Source organism: Trichoderma citrinoviride (genome assembly GCF_003025115.1).
Source record: "Trichoderma citrinoviride strain TUCIM 6016 unplaced genomic scaffold BBK36scaffold_197, whole genome shotgun sequence".
NCBI classification, from domain to species: Eukaryota; Fungi; Ascomycota; class Sordariomycetes; order Hypocreales; family Hypocreaceae; genus Trichoderma; species Trichoderma citrinoviride.
Window position 1 is genome coordinate 1 of NW_020194905.1, and position 2,021 is coordinate 2,021.

Consider the following 2,021-nt stretch of genomic DNA (forward strand, 5'->3'; position numbering starts at 1 on the left):
AGAGGGTGGGCGTCAGCTGCAAGCCGGTAGGAAGCTGGAGCTTGCAAAGATACCACTGTATCACCAAACAAATGGAATATGAGTATCGTAATACACTGAAATGGTAGTTGTACCTTAGTTTAATATTGTATCATATGATAAGGTACATAGCATTCACAGATCATCTGCAGAAGAGCATCAATGAAACAGTTGGTGACTTCAAGATGATCCAAGTGATACAGGCACTGCAGCACCTGAAACACAGCTACCTTAGTCAGCCATCGTGACCACACCAAGTGGCTGAAGCTCTCGGAACGGCAATTATGGCGCTTCCCCCAGCTCCCTGTGGCTGGTGCACCCATCTGCCACCTCCAGTCCATTTGTTTGTGTTGCTGTGCCACGGATTTTTCTGTTTCGCTCCAGAAATTCGTAACGAACACTCTCGGGCCTCTGCATCCGACCGCATCTCTGGCCCTCACGTCGCGCCTTCACTGGCTGTCTCGCCTTCATCCCAAGCCCTCTAGCAGCTATCATTTTTTGTTTTGCTCTCTTCCTCCTCGTCCGTCGCCATGGCGCCGCTCATCCTCCACAACGTCCCCGACGAAGAATGCTACGTCGGCGAGGACGGCATCAAGCGACCATATGCCATGATCTACCCGTAAGGCATCCCCTGCCATCTCAACATCGACCAATTCTCCGCAGCAATCATCAGGCTGACTCCTCATCTCCCTCGCAGACACGAAGGCACAACCAGAACACGGCGCAGCGTCGCGGAAACAGGCTCCTTTGGCAAGTCAACAAGACGGTCTCGCTCTAAAACAGGGACTCCGGCTCGCGGCCGGGAGAACCCAACCCTCGCCGCCGCCGACAAGCTCTTTTACGACTGGGTCTCCAACCAGTCCAGCGCGAACCCGCCCTCGGGCTCCAACCAGCGCAGCAAGGCCACCGCCGGCGGCACAGGCGCCTCGTCGAGCGCGCAGGAGGACGCCGTCCCGCAGCGCGCCGCCGTCAAGTCATCCCCTGTCGAGCTCATCCTGCGAGGCTACCGCTCGGCGACGCAGCAGTACGCCGCCATCGCCCACTACGAAGCCCTCGCCGGCCTCATCCTCGAAGACTACCCGCGCGAGCCGCCCTCGACCCAGCGGCGCTACAAGTCGGAGCTGCGCGATCCCGCCTTCACGCGCCGTCGGAACCTCACCCCCGAGGAGCGCACCCTCGTCAACCGCGCCGACGGCGGCGAGCACTGGGTCAAGGTGACGTTTGCCAGCGCCGAGGCCGGCAACGCCGCCCTGTACGCCAGCCCGCAGCGGATACTGGGCCACCTCGTCTACGCCGAGCCGTACCGCGGCGTGCTGGCGCCCGTCAAGGACGAGGCCTGCCCGGACGTTGAGCAGCTCGACGAGGGGCGGTCAAAGAGCGTGCCGAGCTTTGCGCCGCCCAGCCTCGGCGCCGCCAAGCGCAAGTCCGTCTCGGGCCTCCCCACGACGTTCAACAGCCGTCTCCTCGACCTCTCGCCGGCTGAGTCTAGGGACTCGAGCCAGACCATGAACTCGGCCACCCTGAGCACCAACTCCCACGGCTCCAGCGCCACCATCATCGACCCCATCCCCTTCCCCCTCACGACGACGACCTCGACGACAGCGACCGGCATCGAGCCCCTCGAGCTCGACCAGGAAGACAGCATCTTCTGCAGACGCATCCCCACGGCGCGAAAAGCCCGCCTGCTCCCCGCCGAGCAGGCCCTCCTGCCGCAGCAGTCGGTCATGCAGCGCGTCCTCAACGCGCTGCCCATCATCAAGTGGTTCTCCGGCAGCATGATTGGGAACGAGGTGCCGCGGACGGAGACGGGCGAGTTCGACTGGGGCCGCGCCAGCCTCTACTGGAAGATTATCTGGTGGCTCGACGCGACGTTTAGTCTCTTCAAGGGGGATGTGTATGCCGTCGATAGGGATGATTAGAGCGGAGCAATGGGCGGGGCTCACTCATTGGCAGGCGTCTTTATTGTTGTCTTCTTTTCTTTGATCCTAAGCTTTTTTTTTTTT

General features: G+C 61.0%; 1 protein-coding gene across 1 annotated transcript; it reads left to right on the plus strand.

Annotated features, from left to right (window-relative positions):
• Positions 1–393: 393 nt before the first annotated feature.
• Positions 394–1,937, plus strand: BBK36DRAFT_1164623 (hypothetical protein; the record flags this gene model as incomplete). The annotated part of the gene is made up of 2 exons (XM_024894666.1): positions 394–637; positions 716–1,937. Exons 1-2 carry the CDS (start codon positions 549–551, stop codon positions 1,935–1,937), a joined length of 1,311 nt encoding a protein of 436 aa, XP_024744860.1. The 5' UTR covers positions 394–548.
• Positions 1,938–2,021: the final 84 nt, after the last annotated feature.